Source organism: Letharia columbiana (assembly GCF_014066305.1).
Source record: "Letharia columbiana isolate WasteWater2 chromosome Unknown Sc0000015_s0, whole genome shotgun sequence".
Taxonomy (NCBI): domain Eukaryota; kingdom Fungi; phylum Ascomycota; class Lecanoromycetes; order Lecanorales; family Parmeliaceae; genus Letharia; species Letharia columbiana.
In genome coordinates this window covers 124,215-145,845 of record NW_023501054.1, presented here as the reverse complement: position 1 = coordinate 145,845, position 21,631 = coordinate 124,215, and the positions used below count along the sequence as shown (strand labels likewise).

The window sequence follows — 21,631 nt, the reverse complement described above, 5'->3', positions numbered from 1 at the left end:
AAAGATGCGATTGGTCCCTCCAGCGTGCATGCAGACCTTCAGACCTGCCTAGCAGGGCTGGGATTGCCCCACATATACGCTAGGCTTATTTGGGCTCCAGCTTGGTCCACATGGTCGGCTACTCAAGTTGTGTACGTGTAGATACAGTGTTTTTCGGGTAATGACAGCGACAGCGCGGTCCTGTAGAGGTCTGTTGAGGAAGATTGGTATAAGCCATTGGTACGCAAGGTAGGCGTTGATAGGTGTTCAGGAAAACGGTGCCACATATCAGACACTGGTAAGCGGGGTAGAATAGGCCTTGGCGATTAAGAGACCTAGTCAAGATGCGAATACGAGAAAGTTCATCATGCAAAGTATTCTGCCGCAGGCAACTCTAAGGGATGTACAGATACTGGTCGCCTGGGTAAATTACAAATTCATACCCTAAAACCTTACCCCTAATTACATTTTCATACCCCTCCATCAAATCTTGGGGCATGAAAATGTAATTTACTATTCTTTGGGGTATGAATTTGTAATTTATTAAAGTACGTCTTCGGGTACCCGGTATTTAACGCCTCTAAAGAAGCCTCGGAAGCCTTAAAAAGCCTCTAGAAAATTAAACCTTAAATTTATCGCGGATTAGGGTAAGTCGGGGATTTAAGAGCTCGCCTCAGCCCCGAAGCGAGATTTCGACGAGTTACACGGCGAACCCTAGAGGTCTTCAGTTTAAGGCTCCCGGGGCCAGTCCGATCTAATTTTAAAACCCCCGAAGATCTAACCTCAGCGCACTATGGTAAATTACATTTTCATACCCTAAGGAATAGCAAATTACCGATTCATACCCCATTGGAATATGAAAATATTATTAAGAGTATGGTTTTGAGATATAAATTTGTAATTTATCCCTAGTCGCCCTACATCTATAGTATCTCCTTCTTTATACTTTCACTCTCTAATCGTAGTTCGACTATTCGCTTCGCTTATAGTAGTTTATAACTCAAAGACGTACTAGTCTTAAAGACGCGTTTTTTCGCGATTTGATACCCTATATTATAATCTACTATTATTTTATTATACTATATCTATATCTTATTCTAAGTAAAAGAAACTCGTTTAGAAAGCTATTAATAAGTATAAGAATAATTATTTTTATAGCGCTATAGCGGTCGTAGAGTATTATAATCTTAAATCGCGATAAATATTAAGATAACTTCGAGAATAAGCTTCTAGAAGTACTCGAATATCTACTTATATACGTCTTATTATAATTTAAAAATAATCGCTATATAACTATATTAATTATTTAGATAATATTAAATATTTACTTCGATTAAATTATATTTAGAGTACTATTAAGTATATTCTTAAAAATTACTTTAAATTCGTATTATTCTCTTAAATTACTCGATAAAGATTAAGCTATATAATTTATAAAATAATACTTTAAATATTATAAATAAAAGTAAAAATCTTTTAATATCGAGTATAAGAATATATATAATATTAAGAGTATACGCGTAGCGTATAAGAAATTTTAATAGGGCTATAAAGAGAAGGGTATATAATATTAAAATATTTAAAATATAAATAAGACTGGCTTTCGAATTAACTATAAAATTATCTATTATATTATTACTTTAAATAAAAAGTAAGTCTCTATAATTTATAGATCTAGATAATTGTAATTATATTATATTTATAGAATATATTAGCGTCATAGACTAAAGTATATCTTTATTTATAATTTTAAAAGATATTTATATTCTATATAAATAGAATAAAAACGACTTATCTCTAGATACTATATTAGTCGTTTTATCTACTAGATATTTAAATAATCGACTAATATACGACTAGCTACTATATTTTAATATATTTTCTTATTATTATTAAGTGAGAGAATAGAGAATCTTAATTCTAGACGACTTCGGATTTTACTATATCTACGAATTTTATATATTTACTTAGTAATTAAAGATCGACTTATTTATATTTCTTTTATATTCTATATATATTATATAGCTATTAAATATAAGATACTTTTAATTATTTAAATATTATTATACGGAGATTATAGATTTAGCTATATATCTTAAGAGTAGCGATTTTAATAGACTTAACTTTCTTATAGTATTTAATTAGATAAAAACTTAAACCTTTACGTCTAATATTATATATTTAATCTTTTAAAAGATTAATTTTATACTCTATAACTTTAAAGTAATATTCGAAAAAATTAGAAATCTAATATCCCGCGCTATAATTTTAGATAAGTTTATATCTTTTATACTTATTAGAATCCTCTATAAAGTCGAAGACGTTATTAAATATAATTAATAATTTAAAGAATTACTTACTATTTAGACTTTTATTATTTTAAAAAATATATAATAATTATTAGCTTAATTTATAAAAGAATTTATTATTAATAACTACTCGAGATAAATTATTAAGCGAGATATTAAAGCTATTTATAAAGAGATCGTAGTTAAGCGAATACGTAAGATACTTTCTAAAACAATTATTTAGAAGAGAGAATAAATATTAGTAAATTAAATATATAAATCTCTAACTGTAATAAAAGAAATAATTATAAAAAAGGCGGAGAAGGCTCTAAAGCGAGCTATTTAAGCTAAGGAAATTTAATAAAAAAGGTTAATAAGACTATTAAGACTTATATTTGAAAGTTAGATTATAATCTATAGAAGCTAGTATATATATATTAAGATATATTTATTAGAATTCGAGTTATAGAATAAGATCTATATAGAATTAGAAAGAAATAATAGATTTTCGCGTCTTTAAGACTAGTATATCTTTGAGTTAAGGACTATTATAAGCGGAGCGAATAGTCGGACTACGATTAGCCAGCTTCTGGTCTTCGCTGCACCGCTCTCCTACACATGATTCTAGGTCTTCAGTGTAGTAGCTGCGCCATATGGTAAGAGACCAGAGAACCTTTGTAAATTGCGATTAATGAGGACTTGAACACAGTACTTTTTCCGCTCCGAAACCCAAAGCAAAATGCTCGAGAATATTGATCTCATGTTCGTAACTCAGAGGCTTAGTGAAAGCAATGCTTGTCAATGGCTTGTGGAGAGCACAGGTATTTTACCAGATTCTGAAGGTAAGTCGTGATTTGATGAGATAGTAGATGAGTGAAGTTGAGCGTTTCGGCCGCTCCCGTCCCTTGGTGAGAGTACGTATCAAAACATTCCTAACACTCCATGTTGTGCGTCAATGCGGATACTCGATCGCTAGCGGGGTTGCGCCTCAGCTGCCGAGCTCAATTGGCGCTTGCCAAACGGACTGATGAACAAGATGATCGTGGCACTCGCGAAAGGCTCAGCTTTGCGCGCGATAATTCTCTTGTTTTGTATCTTCTGCAATTGATCGTCATTCGGGGAAGTTCTTAGCCAATGTGCCTTTCTTTCTTGACAGAATGCAAACTATTCCGAACGCTGTGACATAACAGACGGGATAGAGTAGGAGGAAGAGTATGGCAACGGAAGTGAAGACCATAATGGCGGCTTGTTGGCGGGTCTGCTTAATTCGATGCCTTGGATGCTATGGGGTAAAAATGCGGCTTCACTATTATTCGTCATGACTGAGACTATAGAAGACAAAGGACAAGCAGCGCATACAGAGATGCCCAGGCCAGATGCCAAATCAGTCATCTCTTTGGACATTGAATCTTACCCGAGATAGAGTCAATGAGATCCTGAATGATGTAGGCTTCACACTTGCGACGATCATTGATGGTACTGTCGTTCAGTCTCAACCTCATATGATCATATCTCTGTAGACAGACGATGCAGTGTCGATGCCCCGGATGCTCGAAGAGGAACAGTATAGAGAGAACCAATAGGTCATTCGCCAATAAGCGTGATCTGCCTGTGCTTTTCGGTTTTTTTCAGGTATGGTCTCCAAGTGGTGGAGTGGAGAACAAAAGGCTCTGATGGCGAGGATTGTTCAGCTTTTCCTCGTTCTGGCGAGTTGTAGCATATTGATACCGAAGAAGAGATTAGAGCAAAGGATTGGAGAGAAGATTCCAGGATTGGTCAGATTTAAAAATGGTGCAGTTCCATTATGCGAATTTGAGCTAGAAGACTTATCGATCAAGCATCGCTGTTATCGCTTTCAGTCATCCAAGTTTGTAGTGTAATCTCAAAATTCCTCCAATCAGCCTCGCTGCGTCCAGCAATGTCTTCATCGTTGTAGCAGCAAGATAGTGAACGTCAGGGTTCCTACGTTAGAGACTTTGATTCTCTCATCTTCGTCACCGCAGAAGTGTGATTGTGTACACACTAAAGAGTAGTTCCAAGGGTTCTGTTTTGGGAGAGGTAAGGCTGTGCAAATTGGCACGTTTCAGACTTTACGCTTGTTGTCGCTCCAATAATCGGACATGGACCGGCCAATTTATTAGCATGTCTGGAACTGTTTCTTCGCTTCATCTATATTAAATAACATGGATGATAAATTCATGGCCGTGAACTTTGAATTATCTTGAGACGTCGAATGTGAATTTGCGACAATGGTCATGTAGCAGAAGGCCTGAGAGGTGTCAGCTCAACCCCTGTGAGTCCAACAACAACATGACTTCGCGATATTCGGCTACAAAGTTCAAATTTGGGCCTGGAGGCCTTTAATAAATTCTAAGATGAGGGTGAGGAGGCCCGAAGGCAGTTCAACAAGGTAACTTAACAACAACTGACTTGATTACCGACTGGTCTGTAGTGCTGACAAAGAGGAGACCTGAAATACTTCGAGGTGTGACATTCTGGCCATGCGATGAACACATTCAATTGCAATCGAAGAGACATTAAGCGCGTCTTCGGTACTTTATACTCGAGTCCTTCTTTGGAGAATCCGAGGGCGCGTCTGCAGTTCTCGGCTTCGAAGTTCGCACCAATCATGTGGTTCATTTGAGAGTAACAATGTGTAAGAAATTCATTGGGCAGTGTTGCACAAGGAGGGATCTGGAACGTTAGCGCTTTTGCATGATGGACCAAAAGGGGTATGTTGTATCATGTAAAGTACGGTATGGCGAAGAACAGAAAGGAAAAGGAAATTAAGGTCAAGCTCAGCCCCATATTTTTAGGGCTGTTTAGGGGCTGGTCAGCCTGGGAGCCACTTAAAACTTTAGGACTGAGCCGCCGCCGCTGATCCAGCTTACATGTACCCTAGTATTAATACCTAGCCTGATGACCTATCAAATATCATCATCCAATCTGCTTCTTCCTCTTCCTCGCCTCAGCAATCCTCCCCCCCCACCAATCTTACTGTTTGATACGTCCTTCTCACCGTTCCATGATCGATCCACATGCCACATTGGGGAGTCGCTTTGAAACCGAGTAATAATGATGAGTGACTACTACTGCAACCTCCGCCGCAGCCTACCGAGAAGGATCCTCCGCATGAAGTACAGTTGTGCGCCTTTCTGTTCTTGCTCTGAAGCTTGTCCTGTACAGAAGTTGATGCGTCCTTGTTGACGCTCTCGTTCTCATTCTCATCCGTTGATCCATAATTCTCCATTGACTCATTGTTACATACGACGTCATGTTCGCAATCGGCCTTGCCCGATCCGTGCCACTAAAACAACAGGCCCTGCGGGTACCTGCAGGGCGGACACCAATGATCGTCCAGCTTTTCGCAGCCCGCATCGGCACGCAAAATGTCCTGGACAGCGTTTCAGCGACTCTTTTAGCGAAATAGCTGGAGCCTCTCAGCAAGTACTAGGGCTGTTTCGGTGTCTATTTTCTAAAACTCACTGCGGCGAAGATAATGTTGCCTCCTGGCATCAATGTCCATCATCGTATGTCCCCATCCGACTCGATCTTGGGCCAGATACATGGGTCATGCGGACATTACACGCATATGGGCTGCTGTTTTCTGCTGAACTCCGTGGGTCTCGTAGTAAATTTGGTCACTTGCTGCGCTGCTCTGTCTGTTTCACTAAATGCTCACTATGTTGGCTACAAGGAGAATATCTACAGTATTGTCCGGCATATGGTGGCACTATCAGAGCATGACATCAGGCTTACTTACAGGGTCTTTCCATATTACTCGTCTCAGTTTCCTGAGTGTTCACTGCCTTCTTGCCGTCTTGCGAATTTTCTCAGTGGCTCATATATAGCTGTCGGCCGCCTTGTCCCATACTCGATCTTGAGTAACAGCATTCTCTGTTGTACTTGGTGTGCATTATTGTATTTTCCTATGCCCAGTTTCGACCATGACGGGACGACTCTCATTCTTAGTCGGTGCCATATCTCTCTACGCTCGGTATGTATCGGGCCAAGTCACCACAAGTGCATCGGCAGTGGTGTCCACCCTCAGCGGTCAAGCTGTTTCTGCATATGTCTATCCCCCACTTACCGTGACTGGACAATTTCCTTGGTAAGTTCCCAGTACTTCATGAGTTGCAGTGAATCCTGCTGAGAAGTTGCAGCTTGACCGCCAATTCGTATATGATCTTTAAAGACTCTGCAAGCTCGTCTGCTACATATCCTATTTGGACCTGCACAACCAGCTGTGGCAGTGTATCGAGTGGCGTTGGCCTCATGGTAAGCGCTTCAATAAATCCTTTTAGTACGCAAGGTCGGCAAAGGTTTACATGATACAGGTTTTTCCAGCCACAACTACGACCGGAACCTACGAAGTCCAGAACCCGCCGTCCGGCTATCCCGCATTGGAGGTCTCGGATCTAGCAGTCGTTACCGATACGGCTTTCTCGACACCCTCGTCGTACAACATCGAGTGAGTCATCCAATATACCGAGATGGTACCCAAAACGCTCTCGACTAACAGATCCCTTCGCAGTGGTCCTCTTCCTACTACGACAAGCACATTAACTTACTCAGCCTTCCCCGGCCTTACTCTCACGGTGGCTACGACTACACCCATACCAGCCGTAACAGCCACCCCAATATCCGTCCCGACCAACTGTCAAGGTGGCGGTGGGCCTGGAGCTGGACCAACTTCAGGTGGCTCATCAGCAGCGTCAATACCAGGGTCCTTGAGTGCGTCTGCTGGCTCGACTGCATCTGGTGCAAACGGACCTGGGGGCTCAGGATGGACAGTTACCTATGCTTCGGGCGGGGCATCATCCACTTTTAGTCAACCAAGTGGATTAAGCCCATCGTCTTTTTCGAGTGGGCTGTCGTTCGGGTCTTCGGTTCAGTCTGGAGGCTCAAACCTCGCTTCAACTTCGACTGTTCTTCCGGCAGCTTCTTCAGCCTCGGGTTCTGTCGGAAACTCTAACATCGCTCCTGCATCGACCGTAGTACCAGCGAACTCAGCATCATCCGGTCATTTGGGAGGATCAAACTCCTCTTCTGCGTCGTCCAACGCAGCTGGAGGTTCTAACCCTACTTCCCCCCTGAGCCGAGTACCTGCAAGCTCTGCATCCTCTGGTCAACCTGGAGGGTTAAATGCACCTTCTGCATCAAGCGGACTGTCAAGGATCTCGGCATCATCAAATGCAGTCGGAGGTTCTAACCCTTCATCTGCCTCATCAGAACTATCTGCCGCACCGAACCCCGTATTCTTCAACCAGCCCGCTGTGCCGAATGGTCAATCGTCAGGCTCTTCTCCCGGCGGGCAGTCTCCAGCTTCCAATTCAGCTTCAATCTCCGCATCAGCATCTATTAGTCAAGTGCTGCCGCCGGGCGCATCAGTGGTCACTTCTTTCGTCGCGGGGGCTGGCGGATCTGTCAGTGCTGCGACCGTCGTTCAGACTTTCTTGCCAACAGTCATCAGCTCTTTGGCAACCCTCACCACTCCCCTCGTCACTTCTAGCATCATCACTTATGGTACCAGTAGCACGTCAGCCATACCAGTCACCGTCTTCCCAGGCGGCACAGCATGGCAGATCCCAAGTGTCGGTCCAGGCACACCAATCTTGTCGCCTCCTACAGCGGCTCCAACCGTGGGGACCTTAAGTGTCAACCAGACATCAAGCGGGTCGAGTGCGGCAAGCAGAATTGGTGCTTCATCGGGTCTCTCTGGCTTCACGACGGTGGTGAGCTCAAATTCAGCGAGCTCCGATCCGGCAAGTCCTGGAAGTAGTGCAGGCTACCTGGGCCCTGTACCCATCTCTGCAGAGCCAGCCACCATTACAGCAGCCTTGGCTTCGCAATCATCTGTCAACGTCATCGGACTTACTACTTATTCCAGTACTACCAGCCCATTGTACGATCAATATAGCTCTGGTGTCTCAAGCGACGGACACACTCAGGCGACAGGCGGAGCCGTTCCGTTCCCACTATTCTGGTCTCACACATGTTGGGTAAGTGTTTCGATGATACAAAGCATGAGCTATGATTGAGCGTCGCTAACCAAGGCTTTTAGTTCTGTCCTCCGGGTCTCTGCTTCTTCTGTGGTATTTCCCTTCATCTCCCTCCGGGCATCTACCCTCCTGGGTCAATCGATCCTCCGCCTGGGTGGACAGGTCCTCTTCCCACTATAACCATCGGCAAAGACGGAACACCTTCGTATCCGGAGGAGCCTGAGGACCCCGAAAAGACGAACCAACCAACCAACCATCCATCCAGTGCACAAGGTAGCTCAAATAGTCCCTCGCAAACATCCATGGCTAGCTCACCAACCTCTTTGGCATCTACGGGCACCCAATCGACAGTCTCCTCACAGACGAGCGGAGGCTTCGAGTGCGCACAGACTGGATGCGCTGTGTGCGTCGACAATGATCCACCGTCCTCTTATCAATCCCCGACTTCAAAGTTGAAGCGCTCGCGACTGGTAGAGCGGGAAGAAGTCCCTTACGATGGTAATCTCTCGCCGCCGGCAAAGAATCCAGCTATTGTGCCTCACGCTCGAACTTATGCCAAAGGATTGGCCAAGCGCAAGTTGCCAGAGCCGAGCGACGATCCTTGGAATGGTAACCAAGACTCATACCTCTGGACCCAGTATGCATACGCTAGCTGGGTACCTCTTAGACGAGACGCTAATTTCCCCTCATCTTCTCTCGCATTCAGTCTCGCCGCGAATCGCTTCGACGTAGCCGTCCAGGGTCTTTATGGCTGCACCTCGCTGATGATCATCTCAACTCAGGGCGTTTGGATGTCCCATCTTTGGGAAAACCCCTCGTTCCAGGTTGGCGGCATCGTCAATCAGGCCAACTTCCAAGCCCACATCCTTGACAGGCTTGGGCCGGGGGATGGAACCGCCGAATTTCCTGGTCTCACTCAGTATCTCAACACTCAGTTCGCTGCGGACACCAAGCCAGTGGCCATCATCATGACTCCTCGGAACCGATTTAACCCGCAGCCGGGTGTTCTTATGTTCCAGAATCAAATCACCCAACTCTCGAACAAGGTCCAAACAATTTTTGGTGGCATATTGAACGGCATTCCGCTCATCGTCGACTACACCCCTAAGTCTGATCAGTTCTCCCAAGATTGGACGTCGTCTGGTAAAGCACTGTTCCAGTACGATCCTGTTGAGATTCGATGCAATGGCGTTCAGTGGGCTATGGTAAGACTATGGGTGGAAGATAGGGTATTGTATACGTACAAGCATTATTGGGTTGCGAGGGCAAACCAAGTCGTTGCTCCCCCTGCCAACCCGCAACAGGCTGGAAACCAGAAACGCCAGGATCAAAGCGCCGATGATACCCCTTCACCTTCCTGCTTAGACTCAATGACGGCCACTGGATCCATATCTATGGGCGTAATGAGCAACTCTGGATCTTTGCCTGCTGCGTCCGCTGTCTCCGGTTCAAGTGCCGAGTCTGCTAGTAGCTTGCCTTCTTCGCCTGCGACTGTTCCCGCCACTACCACTGCTGCCGGTGTCAATGCTGCGACGTCTCTGGCCGCAGTATCTCTCTCCGCCATTTCAACTGCCGCAGTCGCTGCCGCGAGCGCCGCCCAGATCACGATGTCTCCACTTTGCGAGCCTTAGTAAGTCTACGATCAGCTAGTTTGATTTGGATCTCGTTGGCTGACCATCATCTTAGTTCGCTTAACGCTGGCGGCGATGGAGGTGTCGAAAACTGTTTCCCAGCTGCACTCTGTCAATGCTCCTCCGGAAATTTTGCGGGAACTTATACCACGATGACGGGGACCAACCAATGCGGTTATACCACAATCCCATCCTCCCAGTGGAACCCCAGCGACCAAATCTGCACTATAGGCTTGTCCGCCTCCAGCCTTCGCCCAGTCAAACCAACCACAACAGGCCAATACCTTTTCACAGAAACCGACCTTCCAACCAGCGGTTCCGGCACAACAGTCTATGGCTGCACATCAACCTTGACGTCCGAAGCTGGTCCCGTAATGGGCACTTACTGCGCCGGCTCCAAAACTCCCCTCACGACCCTCTTCCCACCAATTAAGACCCCCACAGGCGCCCCAGCGGCACCGTCGTGCAACTCTCCTGCCAACCCTCAGGACGCCTCCGCACAAGGCGATCCTGATGGCTACGTCCCCAACCCTGTCTTCTTCGAAGCAGCCATCGGCGTGTTCTGCGGTCCAAACTGCAAAGGCAAATCAGGCTGCCTCTCAGCCACCGGCGAAACACTCAGTTCCAACATGGACGCTTTCAAAGCAACATTCTTCTGCAGTGACGCGCAGTCTGCACCTGGAGGCAACAAGACACTCGACTGTGAGCCTAATGATTGGGAGAATAATCCGCCCCCTTACTGGGAAGCGTCAGGGATTATGTTCAACCTGGGAGTCAAGTTGATAGACAAGAGCTGCCAGTGGACGGTCGATAGTGACACTTGTAACAAGTGGTTGAGTAACACACTGAGTGGGTGTCCGGCTGCGGGTCTCGATTGGAATGAGTGTGTGGCGTGGACGGTAGGTGCAGGGGCAGCAGGGCTGAGTTTAAGTGATTGGCAGGCGGATCATCCTAGCGGTACTTGGTGAGGGCATTGTACTGGAGCAACATTTGGAAAGAGTATGACTTTAAGCGAGCATTGTATGAGCGGGTAGAGTGATTATATCTCGCGATAAGTCCGATTATAGAATGTCGATAGCTAGCAACGGCAAAGCTCAAGTTTCAACGCAACCGGTAGTCTCGGTATCTTCATCCAGGCATGCAGTTTCTCCCCTCGAATGCTTTGTTCGTTCACTGTCCCTTGGAAACGAAGACTGAATGTCAGTAGTGTCCGAACAGACATTCATGCAATCTAGACTGGATGCATTCATAGCTAGCTCCGCTGTGGGAAGCCCAGCTCGACAAAATGAACTCTGAAACCTGACCGATACACACAGCCCTGCATTTCTCGTTTTGTAAGAGAAGTGGCCATATGTCATGCATGGAGTGAGAATTCGGCGGGCAGAAACTTCAAAGTTCTAAACCCAACAGAGAAAGGGAATTAAAGTTCCCCGAGTCTCACAGTGCTGCGAAAGGTCTGTTTCAGCAGGACTTGAAAGCGTTGAGGTTCCTCCTATGCCGAATTGAGGCCCACTTCTATTGTCACTGGTGTAGAGACTTAGGAGTCAGGCTTTAGAAAATGTCTCGGACTTCGCGACCGGGTCCAGCAAAGAGCCAATTCTTTCTTTGTGTCGAGGCCAGCTTCTGGGGTAAGATGAGCTTTTTCGCGTGTGTCATTCCATACTTTTGGTTTCTTAAGAGTGTACACAGATGTTGAGCGCGCGAGCAGTCTCTTCTCTAAGTAGATGGCTCGACGAAGTATCTAAATTGCAGTTATTTTAAAGTCGTTATCTTTGAGAGTGAAAGTGTGTTCATGTAGCATGCTTTTATTTCCCCTTGTTGCAATCAGTGATGTTGATATTCGTTCACAGAGTCATCAAGCAAATCCGATTACCCTATTTCTGCTGTGGGTAACAGCAATAGGATAGGGTATTCGCGTTGAACGCTTTCACAGGTGTTTCGACACTTTATCAATTATAGTAGCACTGGGTGGCGTGTATTGGCTGTGAAGAGGCGAGCGGCTACGAAGTGGCAATCCTTGCAACCACGTTTGACCCAATCACTACCCCGGGGCCCGTTCTCTGTATGATACAGTGCCTGTAGAGAATGTTGAAGGAGAAATCACAGGAGACTGAACCCGCTTTTCAATTTCATCTATTGGCAAGTTCTTCTGTGGCGTGCAATCTTTGTGCTTGAATATGAGGCTAGCCTTCACTTCTCCACTCACAGCTCTATGACAGATCTGCACAGGTTTAGAAGATGTTACAACACTTCTAATGATAGCAGCGGTGAAGTTTCAACGCTTTGAGATAATGTGTTGTCAAACATATGTATCTTTGACACACTTCTCGATGATTACTATGTATACTGCTTCCCTCCTGCTCTTCTCCAGTATCTCTCCTTCCAAAAACAGTCAACTTCACCAAAATTGAAGCGAAGTCTCCCGATCCCCAAGCAGCACACGCATTCGATCAACCGCTGCATCTCCATTTACAAAGAGCTTCAACAAGTGAGTAGACTCATAACCTGCTTTAAGACGGATTGTCTTTTACTTAAACGTCGTGTGGATCATACAGTGATGCCTCAGCACGAAATCAACTGCGCCGAGGCCTTCCCCAACGCATTCAAGTCTCAGAACGACCTTAGCAGCGCGGATTTTTTTATGACTCCGGTAAGCTTTGGGCTAAGTCGTCTTGAAGCTCATGGATGCTGACCTCAGATACCCTACCTAAGACATCCAAGACCCGCAGAATGATCAAACCATCAACATTGACAATGCCCTCAATACCGGTCTCCCGCGGACTCATCTAGAGGAGTGGACATGGTGGGAATGTCATCGCTGCGGCGCTGGGAATATTAGGTCATCGACCGATTGCCGCAATCCCGACTGCGGTCATAGAAAATGCAGCACGCGATGCAAACAGAATTAGTAAAGGGCTGATGAGATCCTTCGAGGCTGGTTCTCTGATATGGTTGGTCCCAGAGAACTTGCGAAAAGTCGTTGGAGAATCCTTTTATTAGACTTGACATCCTTTTGCTTTGCAGAGTGGACTCCAAAGGAGATTGTGGAAACTCATGCCACTGCTTGGAAACTCGTGCTTTGCTTGGTAACTCATGCCTTTGCTTTAAAGTTCCATGCTTGTATTTAGACACCTATGCCTCTGCTTAGAGAAGGATACATTAGAAGTCATGATACGTTTCTTGAAAGACTTGAAACAAGTCTCGATCAATGCAGCTCAACAAATGTACCGAGCAACATGATCCGGAACATTGTTCCCGTAGATAGCCAGCTTCATATCTTGACATATTTCAAATACTAGCAAGTTTTCGCCATTCCTCACCTTCGTACCAGAGCTGCGCCTTGTGATCTATTCCTACGCTCTCATCAGCTCACATGGTCTGCGTTGGCGGAGCATTCACGTCCTCACACCATACCAAAGCCAGGGTCAGCGGTGGCAACGACAAATGCCAGCTTCCAAGAAGACATACAGCAAGCCAAGACGTGCATCCATAGTCCCCGTCTACCTAATCGCCTGTCGAATAGTCTCTGGTAGGTTCTTGTATTCTCCTTGTCGTCGTTACACTTTCATGCTGAGGGTCTAGATGAGAGGCGTTCGGAAGGAATCGATAAAGATAACGGAAAGAGGTTTCCCAGAAAGGCTTCACGATCAAGAATTAGTAGTCTGAGAAGACGCGCTTGGCCTAAGCTATATTAGTAGCTAGACCACAAGACGTATGTTCGTCGTTATCCTCATCTGTCCTTCCTGCACTAAAGCAGCGACCTAAGATCCCTTATGGCTTGTACCGTCGAATTAATAAGAAGCCCAAAATCTGCCATGGGTCGGATCGTACGGAGAAAGATGTTATTCAGCCTATTCAACATACCGTAAATCGGTGCGAGAGGCTTAGTTATGGTAAACGCCATATGCTAAAGACCAATACGAAGTATCTAAATAATGTCGTGTATAAACATCATTAAAAAAAGACTTAAAGGATTAGGGTGAGGTGTCAATTTATAATTCTTGGGCTTCAAGTCTCTCATGACTCTCACGTCACGAGCAGAATTTTGGGTCGTCAAGGAAAATATGGGGGTTTGGGTTATTACTAGCAACGCCCGAGATGTGATTCGAATAAGTGCCAACAAGGAACACTGCACATATAGAATCGTCTGTTCTGTTGAACAGAAGTTTAGGGCGATCCATATTTTGTTGTTCTTTGGCATGCAGAGACTCGACTACCTATTGATTTGATATCTCAGCTCATGCAAGCTATCTTTGATACACCACTCGACCGCCAATCAATCTGCCACATCACACTTACCTTGCTGACTCACCCTGCGCAGCCTCGGCAGAGTGATGAGGACGGTGAAGCAGTTAGGCAATGTCTTAAATGAGGTTGGGATAATTGATTGATTGTTCCTTGCAGCGAGGTCTCTGGCTAGAAGGATAACGATGAAAATTTTATTTGCAGCTGATTGGCTGATCTGCTACATTGTTTCATGAAGGGTATAGTCATGAGATCAATTGTGTTCCAGTTATTTTCAATACCGCGACTAGTGGCTTGGCTCGGAGATAACCGGAGCTAGGCTATAATCTCGTTTTGCCACCCATCTCTCGCTCCCGATGTATGTTTCAAGTATCATCATCAGAAGTGCACTCACGTCTGGTGGTAAGTATTCACGGCGCTCCGTAAGGCTTAGAAACGCAAAAGGGCAACAGGCAATGACAACTCATTAGCAATAGAGCGACCTCTTCACGCAGCGTATTCAGTGCTGTATCATGGAACAGCCGAGCAAAAAACGTAAAGTCATTAACGACTTCTTCAAGCCCATTAGCAAACGCCCGAGTCCAGAGCTAGTCTTGATGCCTCCTCAGCCCCGACTGGAAGAAAATCCAAAGCAAGCCTTCACCCTTAAAGAGACGCCGGTACCAGGCTTGACTCTCCTGATCAACTTCATAACGCCTGCCGAAGAGCGAAGCATACTAGACTTCCTCAAAGATTCCGCAAAATGCATTTGGCGAACGGATCTCAGCCGCCGTACAATGCATTCCGGAGGCACATACTGCCTTATGCCACCCAAATCTGATACCTCGACTAAAGCAAAGCCTAAGACACTGCAAGCGCCGCCCATACCCCGAGAGCTGGAGTGGCTCATCCAGCGTATGGTAGACGCGCATGTCTTCCACAACTACCAAAGGCCGCAGTATTGCATCGTCAACGAATACACCGATAGCCTAGGCATCTCTGCGCACACTGAGAATTTTCAATTCGGAGAGCCGGTTGTCGGGCTTAGCTTATTGTCGGCTTGTCCAATTCGATTTCATGAGTTGACGGAGCCTTTTGATGGTTCTGTGCGTAGTGGAAAGGCTGGTAAGGCGAAGAAGACAGGCAGAAAGGTTGATGTGAATATGCCGGGAAAAAGCTTGTTAGTAATGAGAGGTGAGAGCCGGTGGAAGTGGCAGCATGAGATTGTGAGGAGTGCGGAGGGGAGAGGGGTGGGGTGGAAGCGGGTTAGTTTGACGTTTAGGTACAAAGCCGAGGATGAGAACCATGAAAGGTGATCTCTGAGAAGTAAATCACACTGATGGCCTTGTCTAGAAAGCTAAAGTATCTGAAACTTCTGCCGCTCTGTCTCCGGTCATTTCACGCTTGCCCTAGAAATTCAAAAGAACAATGGACGAGCTTCGTCTATGAGAGAGACCAGTTCGAGAAGAAAGAGGCTGAATCGAACATTCGGGGCGTAGTATGGCGTTGAAATGGAATTGAAGTTGATTTCTCCTGGTGTCGTTGTATATTATCAGTCTCTCGGAATCTCTGGCCTACTACAATACGAGTTGCGCGACCATCCTATCACAACATAATGCTCTCCTGAATTCTCTGCAACCTGCAGGTCGTTTCAGCAAGACCAACCACCCTTGCTCCGTCTCGCCATTGCGGTTATCACACCACGCCAGACCGCAGCTCTTGCGATCCTCTCAAGCTCTAAGGTCGTTAAAACAGTGCTCTCTACTGCAACCGCGCCTGACAAGTAGCCAACCACAGGGTCACCCATAAGTACGTCCGTCAACGTAAGGCCATGACCGCCAACATCCGCTCAAGTACAGTAGCTGATATCTACTCAAGTCTGGTTGACCTCGCCCAGAGCGGAGACTTTACGTTCATTCATGTCTCTGTCGTGCGGATCGTTTATGTGACCTTCCATTGAGGATGGGCGCACAAGATGGCATCTACCAATGGAAGAGAGTCTCAAAGCTTCGTGGGCGCAATGAAATCTGGTTTTGAAAGGACGAGCCTGGCATGGAAGCAAGGCTTGAAAGAAGAGCTGGCGAACACTGACACGCCGCTCCATGGACAGGGAGTCCATCGCGGGGAACGATTTGTTTTTTTTGAGGCTACAAATTTCTTGAGCAGGTTGCTGCAGGTTCTGATGATGACATCTTCGAAACGGAAAAGCTTTCAGGTGGCAATTGTTTGTGTTGTAAAGTTCATACTTAGTCTGAGTGATGTTCAGGATTGCATGGCTGATTGTTTTGGATGGCCACAGGTTAGTATGCTTCCTTGTACTCACGGTCCGCAGCTTCAGTGATAAGCGCATAACTCCACTGGCTAAAAGCTGGTTTCTTGAGCATATATTCGAATATATGGAATGAAACAGTCGAACGGTATGAAAAGAGTTCTTCGCAGGAATTACAACATAAGTCTACCTCAAATATCCAGAAAGACTTCAGCACAACTGAATTCCATGACCATGCGCTCTTGATCGCTATTGCCCGTGAATTGCCCTGATCTAGCGACAAACCCAAAGACAGTACCTTTTTCACCTTGTGCTGTACCTACTAGCCTGGTCGACCTCTTCCTCTGAAAAAGCCACGCCACCTAACAAGTGTATCGCCTAGACACTCTATTGCAAGCTTGCCCATCGCTCTGGCGTCCAGGTAGCTCTACACAGTAGTCTATCTATCTGTATCTGCCCTCACAGGCCAAGAGGCTGGGGCTCCCACGTCCAGATGTTCAACTACCTATTTGTTAGGCAGAGATTGTCCCATCGTAATCCTTCCCACTTGTAGGATCCGCAATGGTGTAGTTACCAAAACAGGCAAAGTCATAGTTCGATAAGGTGTACGCATCTGCTTGGCTTTGCAGGAAGCTGTTTATCGCGCACATCCCATCCGACCTGCCCTTACAAGCCCCACCGCGAATTGTGTCTAATGGTAGAATCCCATTGTTGAGGCGCATTCGGATAAATTTGTGTGTAGCATTCGCAGGATTGTAACCGTACTGGTTTGGATAGTATTGAGTCCTATGATTAGCGACTGGGGCGGGATCACCAGATGCGCATCCGATGACTTCAGTGATCAATCTACCACCAAACGGTGTAAGATGCGAGAGAATAAAAGGCCTATTGGGGTTGGGAGGAACCTCAGTCAAGCTTGGAGGCACCTGCAAAGTTCAGATTTAGTATCGTTATTGTGAGGGACAAGAGTAGATTTCTAAAACACATTTGGGGAGCGTGATGAGTAACTTGCTTCTAAGACATGGCTTGGGACTCAAACATGGTAGTGAGCGTAGAACATATTGCTCTGAAAGGTGCACGTACTCGGAAGTAGTCGAGAGACAAAGCGGTCAGAACTGAGATAATTATGTCGTCGTGACTGAAGTCTGCGTAGAAGGCCTGTCCTAGCGGAAAATCGGCTTCATTGTTATCGTAGGTAGAGTTGACGGATGAATTGGACGATGTAATGAATTGATGGTCAAGGCGGGCGATGAGTTCTTGTAGATAACCGATGCCTTGGGCACGACCTGTCGGATTACCGAAAGAGTAATCGTAGTAGTATTGCATATCCAGGGTATTCTCGAAGCTCTCCCACTCCTCCAGGGTAAAGAGAAAGCAAAAATCAGACTGACTAAGGTAGCCCATCTCGTATGCACAGATGCTTTGCATGGCATATGTATCGTTGGTGTTGAAGATAAACCCGGAAGGAGCATACTGTTGCATTCGGGCCGTGGCGTTCTTGAGATACTTGGGGATGTATGTAAAGAGGTCATCATCGCCTAGATAGCCAATCACGTCGTCGTTATCATTGAAACAGCTGTCGTAGGATGCTAAGGTATTATTCTCAGTACCGCCTTCTGGAATAATAACGACAGTGAAAGAAGTAGAAGCATTGGTGAGATTCGGATTTGGCATGGTCTCGAAGCTGGGTCCGAAAAACCCGAGCGACCAATTAATTTCGCTGTCGTAAATACGAGACTGAGATGTGGTTCGTAACACAGGCTTCGGTCGAACAGTTCCATTGGGGAAGCTGGCATTGTATGCCACTTGACCGACGGAGGCATTATACAGCGTCCTGCCGTATCGGTTCCAGAAGGTGACTCCAGCTTGGAATTCAGTCGATGCCCCGAGACCGGTCAAAAAGCTTTCTAGCATCTCGTAGTGGTAGGTATTCAGGAATTCCAGAGGCCCGGTGAATAACATGCCGGTGTGGGTGGAGGTGAAGTTGGTCAGTTTTTGAGCGAAACGCTCATCATTACCACCATCGTCGTCTCCACCCGTAGGAAAACGATTTGCATGTCTCTGTAGCGAGTGTGCCTGTTCAAGTTGGCAGCCTGAGGGAATTCCAACATCCTGGACACCGAAGTAATTATCGGCATTGTCGGAATAGGGTGAGATCTCACCCCAATACTTAGAGATAGTGTCCAGGTCTGTGAGAAGCTTTGTCGAGTTTGCTGTCTGTCGTGGCGAATGTTGGGCCTCGGCAGTAGCCAGGAACAAGGCTGTGACACTAATGAGTCGCATCATGAAGTCTAGGTGTGTCTAGCTGAGTGAGGCTGGCAGAGATAGAAAGGTGAACAAAGAACAGCCCCATCAGCCCCCTGGGAGATCCAGGTGATCTTATACAAAGGGAGTCGGCAGATCAATAGCAGATTGAGCTAAAAGGCGACGTCGTCAACGGTTTCCGTTTAGATGATAGTGTTGGAGGATTGTGTGCGCAACGCGCAAATGGAAAAGTGATGAAGGCAAAATTTGATTGGCTAAGTAAATCTAAAGCCTTTACCTCGGGGCCAGAAAAGGAAGGTATTACACGTGGAGGAATGAATTGGCGAATCATGTTGAGTAGTGTGGGCGGCAGGATGCACGCCACATGGAGGGGTTGAACAGAATTGAAAGACTGAATCCATGTCAGATACCGGCACGTGTTGCTGAGATTGGCTCATGTAGTTGGAAATGTCTATATACACTTCTTGGAGGTCCGCAAAGTAGAGTATTTGACCTCTGGATGAACACAAGTGTAAAAATTCTTTTACTCTGGTGTTACAAGTGTCAACAACCTTGTGTCGAAACGAACCAGGACTCCCGTCCCCGCTGAGACTAATGCAAGCCAGCCTTAGTCCACGGGAAAACCTTCCAATAGCAAATGGAGCTTGCAAGAAAGCTTGCTATAGATCAACCGTGCGAAGTCAGACAGACAGGCATCGGTTTTGGTAGAAAAGCTCTGTGGTGGGCTTGGAAGCGGTATTGTTTATCTACCCAGCTTGGCGCCTGCTGCGCTTTCTTCTGATTTCCTCTCATTCTTGTGCGCCAGCACCTGCTATCATGCCTCGGCTTCGCTCGGAGAACAAACTGGACAAAGGCGACCTAGAAAAAGATACAGCTGAGCTGCAAAGTCTCAGCCCGGTTAAGGAATCTCTTGTCGTGAAAAGCGATGGTCACACAGGACTAATTTCTCATAGACATTACTTTACAGCTTCTATTCATGATTCGCAATGGTCGTCATCGAATTAAAAGGCGGTCTTGGACCCCCTGCGCAAATTTGCTCCTCGACAGCGGCAAGACGACCGGCGTACCTAGACCGAGCTGTCTTCTCTTAAGCGCCCTGAGTCCATCTCCGCTGCATCCTGATCGCTTCCAATGCCAGTCATGGGGATACCAAACCCGTGGGCATGTCCCCAGTCTCCCTCCTCAATCTCTTCGTCTCGGCCGCCAACTTCTGTACTCTCCAATTGGAGCACCACACCACCATCATTTGAGCTCTTTTTATTGATAGCTTCGGTACTCCCGGTGATTGCTCGCGAAGCTCTTTTGTCGAAAGCCTTACTGGGAGCACTGGATCCTGTGGTCGTCTTCTTGGATTCTTCAGAGTCGGAAGTCCTGTAGTAATACGAGGAACGGCCGCGCTCGCGGACGGATGCGCGGAAATTGTCGGCCCCAGGACGCTTCAAGAGGATCAAGAAAATGGGTCGCAGAGTTGGAATGCAGGCTGCTATGATGATGACGTTCATTTCGATTCTGGGAACGAAGCTGTCAGCTTGCACATTTACAAGAACACCAGGACCTGCTGATGTTCCGCACGGTATTTGCTCACCCGTTCCACATAAGCAGCTCAATGGTCTGCCCTGGAAGACTATCAGCCATCTCGACGGGTCACCAGCACTACTGATGGATACTTACAAGTGATATCAGTCTTAGCCTTGACCGTTATGGGAACTTTCGAGGTCTTGACAGCCGCGCATACTCCGGCACTTTCAAAAGCATCAGTAGCTGATGTCATCCACATATAGGAAGGTGCATGACTTACAAGACTCCCATACCCAAAAGGAGGGTCAACAGCAACTTCTTCTGTGTGCTCAAATGCAGCTTCCATACAATGTCGACTGGGATGAAAGCAAGGGCAAAATCCAAGAATGCCCAGTAACCTGAGATGGTCCAGGATCAGCAACGCTCAAATGTTGACAAACAAGAGCAAAGAGCTTACTAGCAATGACCAGATCCCAAGTGTTGACAGGAATGGGGTTCCAGCAACTTCCGGTGCCTTCCTTGATCATGCCCTTGTCCCAAAGCGCCCTTGCGGGTTGACATTGGACGTAGAACAATGTGAACGTGATGACAGCTGAGATGAAGACACTGATGGAGATGCCTCTCAGCAGCCACTTTCTCCAGTCGTTGGGGCCTGCAATTCTTTCAATCAAAAAAGCCACAGAGATTTTGCCAACGGCAATACTGAACATGCACAGAGACCGCGACATTGTATTCAATTCCAGAGCGTTCGATATCTGAGGAGGAGTCAAGTAGTAGAGATGCCTCGCATAGCCACGAGCTGCATAGACACTCCACATAATGGCGACCACGAAGTCAAGGACCTGGCCTAATCAGCTCTTCTAGCTGGTGGATACTTACTAATAGGAGGTTCTTACAAGAGCAAAACAGATACACCAATCGTCCCACCAGACATTCCGCGTAAGCTTTATACGTGAGTACATCCTTCCGAGCACGAACATGAGAGAGAGGATCTCCAGAGTCCAGGTGAAGGCATGAACCTCGCCAGCCCTGTTGTAGTCGCCTCCTGGAGGCGGTGGACCTGAGCTTGACATAATGAAAGAGGGTTGATATATGATAGCAATTGCAAGCCAAGAGCAGTTGCAGCAAAATGGCTCAGATGGCGACTGGCGGCGAAATGCTCTAGCCTGAGAAAACGGAGGACAAGATGAGATCCACTTCGAACCCCATCTTCGGGGGACTACTGGTAGCTTTGTATTCGATTCGATGAGCTCGACCTGCTGCAAGAACAACTTTCCGGCTTCCGGCCATTAGGACGCTTCTCCAAAGTGAGATTACGTGGATGAAATCAAGACAGCCAATCCGACATCGCAACCCCGTGCGAGTAAGCAAATAGTTTGTGATTAAAAGATACGATTCCATGTATTTCGATCAGACAATTTCCAAGCATATGGGCGCACAAAGGTCCGTGTGAAA

The 21,631-nt window shown here is 46.3% G+C and overlaps 5 protein-coding genes across 5 annotated transcripts; 3 read left to right on the top strand and 2 right to left on the bottom strand.

Moving 5' to 3' along the window:
* Positions 1 to 6,214: 6,214 nt before the first annotated feature.
* Positions 6,215 to 8,308, top strand: HO173_005423 (uncharacterized protein; the record flags this gene model as incomplete). The annotated part of the gene is made up of 4 exons (XM_037307340.1): positions 6,215 to 6,378; positions 6,431 to 6,545; positions 6,605 to 6,738; positions 6,802 to 8,308. 4 exons carry the CDS (start codon positions 6,215 to 6,217, stop codon positions 8,306 to 8,308), a joined length of 1,920 nt encoding a protein of 639 aa, XP_037165678.1.
* Positions 8,309 to 8,571: 263 nt separating this feature from the next.
* Positions 8,572 to 10,868, top strand: HO173_005422 (uncharacterized protein; the record flags this gene model as incomplete). Its single annotated transcript, XM_037307339.1, has 2 exons — positions 8,572 to 9,899; positions 9,956 to 10,868. 2 exons carry the CDS (start codon positions 8,572 to 8,574, stop codon positions 10,866 to 10,868), a joined length of 2,241 nt encoding a protein of 746 aa, XP_037165677.1.
* A 3,789-nt stretch (positions 10,869 to 14,657) lies between these two features.
* Positions 14,658 to 15,440, top strand: HO173_005421 (uncharacterized protein; the record flags this gene model as incomplete). The annotated part of the gene is made up of 1 exon (XM_037307338.1): positions 14,658 to 15,440. One exon carries the CDS (start codon positions 14,658 to 14,660, stop codon positions 15,438 to 15,440), a length of 783 nt encoding a protein of 260 aa, XP_037165676.1.
* Positions 15,441 to 16,905: 1,465 nt separating this feature from the next.
* Positions 16,906 to 18,679, bottom strand: HO173_005420 (uncharacterized protein; the record flags this gene model as incomplete). Its single annotated transcript, XM_037307337.1, has 2 exons — positions 16,906 to 17,319; positions 17,477 to 18,679. 2 exons carry the CDS (start codon positions 18,677 to 18,679, stop codon positions 16,906 to 16,908), a joined length of 1,617 nt encoding a protein of 538 aa, XP_037165675.1.
* Positions 18,680 to 19,725: 1,046 nt separating this feature from the next.
* Positions 19,726 to 21,249, bottom strand: HO173_005419 (uncharacterized protein; the record flags this gene model as incomplete). Its single annotated transcript, XM_037307336.1, has 6 exons — positions 19,726 to 20,167; positions 20,244 to 20,274; positions 20,330 to 20,400; positions 20,457 to 20,574; positions 20,634 to 21,018; positions 21,073 to 21,249. 6 exons carry the CDS (start codon positions 21,247 to 21,249, stop codon positions 19,726 to 19,728), a joined length of 1,224 nt encoding a protein of 407 aa, XP_037165674.1.
* Positions 21,250 to 21,631: the final 382 nt, after the last annotated feature.